We start from the raw sequence: 1,502 nt of genomic DNA on the forward strand, positions 1-1,502 counted from the left end.
ATATATATTACTATATATATATATATATATATATATATATATATATATATATATCATAGTCATACATACTTGTTAATAAAATTTTCAAAGAAATGTAAAACATATCGCAGCATTCCTGATTCACGTGTAATCTTTAATTAACTTCAAATAATTATTTTAAATTGCTCTTAGCAGTGGACTCGATGATAATGCGCAAATTCTTCCTACCTCTTAAGGTTCCTGAGTACTCAGCTAAGAACTGTGACGGTGATGACACAGAATCAGACGGCGGCCTGGCAAAATCGGTAGTAACGCACACAAGCACGAGCCAATATACATGTGTTTTCGGCGCGCTGAAGATGAGAATATATACATGGGTTCGTGCTTGTGTGTGTGTGTGTGTGTGTACAGCGCCTTGCTACGATAAATAGCTGAACTTATAAGCGAGGAAAAGTGATGGTTTGATGATGAAATTTATATTGCATGACATTTTGTTATTATTTGTTTAATTGTGAAAATGTGATTTGTCTCATACTTATTTAGTTATCCTAAAAATGGGTAGAAACTACAGTTATTCTTCATAAACTTCAGTCATCTTGGAATTTTGTACTTAAAAGCGTATATTTCACTCGTTTCAACAGCTTGAACCGTGTTTCTGCCCGAGTATAGACTCATTTTACATGCTTTTTACGACCATTTATTGATTATTAAGGGAGGAAAAGACAGTTTTCACCCATTTTTACAAGTATTTTAAAGTGATCTCGTAATCTAGATTTATCCAAATTGTCTTTATTTACAAATGGCATGCAACATAAATTAATGTGTCATTTCTCGCTTCTGACGTCACGATTCCAATATGGCCGTGATGACTACTCAGGAGCTTTAAATTGTTCTCATTTAAAAACTGTTGCACAAATACATTTTGCTAGAAAAATTTTTCTTAGCATAAAAAATCACCATTATATATTTTTCATCATTATATAATCATCATTATATATTTCATGTGAACGAATTCACCGTGTATAATAGAGATTGATAGAATTTATGACATGTAAATATGTATATGTGCGTATATGTGTGTATGGATAAACAAAATAACTTACTACCAAATGGCTTTGTTTGAGTATTAGTACCAAACAAATTTGTAGTGGGTGTAGAATTGAATGCAAAACTATTTGTTGTTGTAGTTGCTGGTGTCCCAAAATTACTAATAGGTTTGCCAAATAATCCAGTTGATCCTGATTGGCTAGTAGTACCAAATCCTCCAGTCATTGATCCAAATCCTCCAACAAATAAGAAAAATTAGAGAAATCTCTTCCGTTTTATATAATAAAAATATTATATAAATATTATACATAACATTGTTTATATATAAGGACTATTTGTATTATTAATAAAGGTAAATTAAAAAAGGAATTATTATTTATTTCTAGAAATCATCTAAATATTTCGGTTTTTATAAGTCAATATAAATATCTGTGCAACATACAATCTATATACATATATGTATAGTGTGGTGTGTG

The 1,502-nt window shown here is 30.2% G+C and overlaps 1 protein-coding gene across 1 annotated transcript in view; it reads right to left on the bottom strand.

The window, feature by feature from the left end:
• The window catches only part of LOC105620166 (nuclear pore complex protein Nup98-Nup96), a 41,194-nt gene that overhangs the window by 20,335 nt on the left and 19,357 nt on the right, over positions 1-1,502 (bottom strand). Inside the window, exon 6 of the mRNA XM_012201672.1 lies at positions 1,083-1,262. Within this exon, the coding sequence (XP_012057062.1) occupies positions 1,083-1,262 (180 nt within the window). The remainder of the gene's footprint in view (positions 1-1,082; positions 1,263-1,502) is intronic.

Source organism: Atta cephalotes (genome assembly GCF_000143395.1).
Source record: "Atta cephalotes unplaced genomic scaffold scaffold00024, whole genome shotgun sequence".
In the NCBI taxonomy this organism is placed as follows: Eukaryota; Metazoa; Arthropoda; class Insecta; order Hymenoptera; family Formicidae; genus Atta; species Atta cephalotes.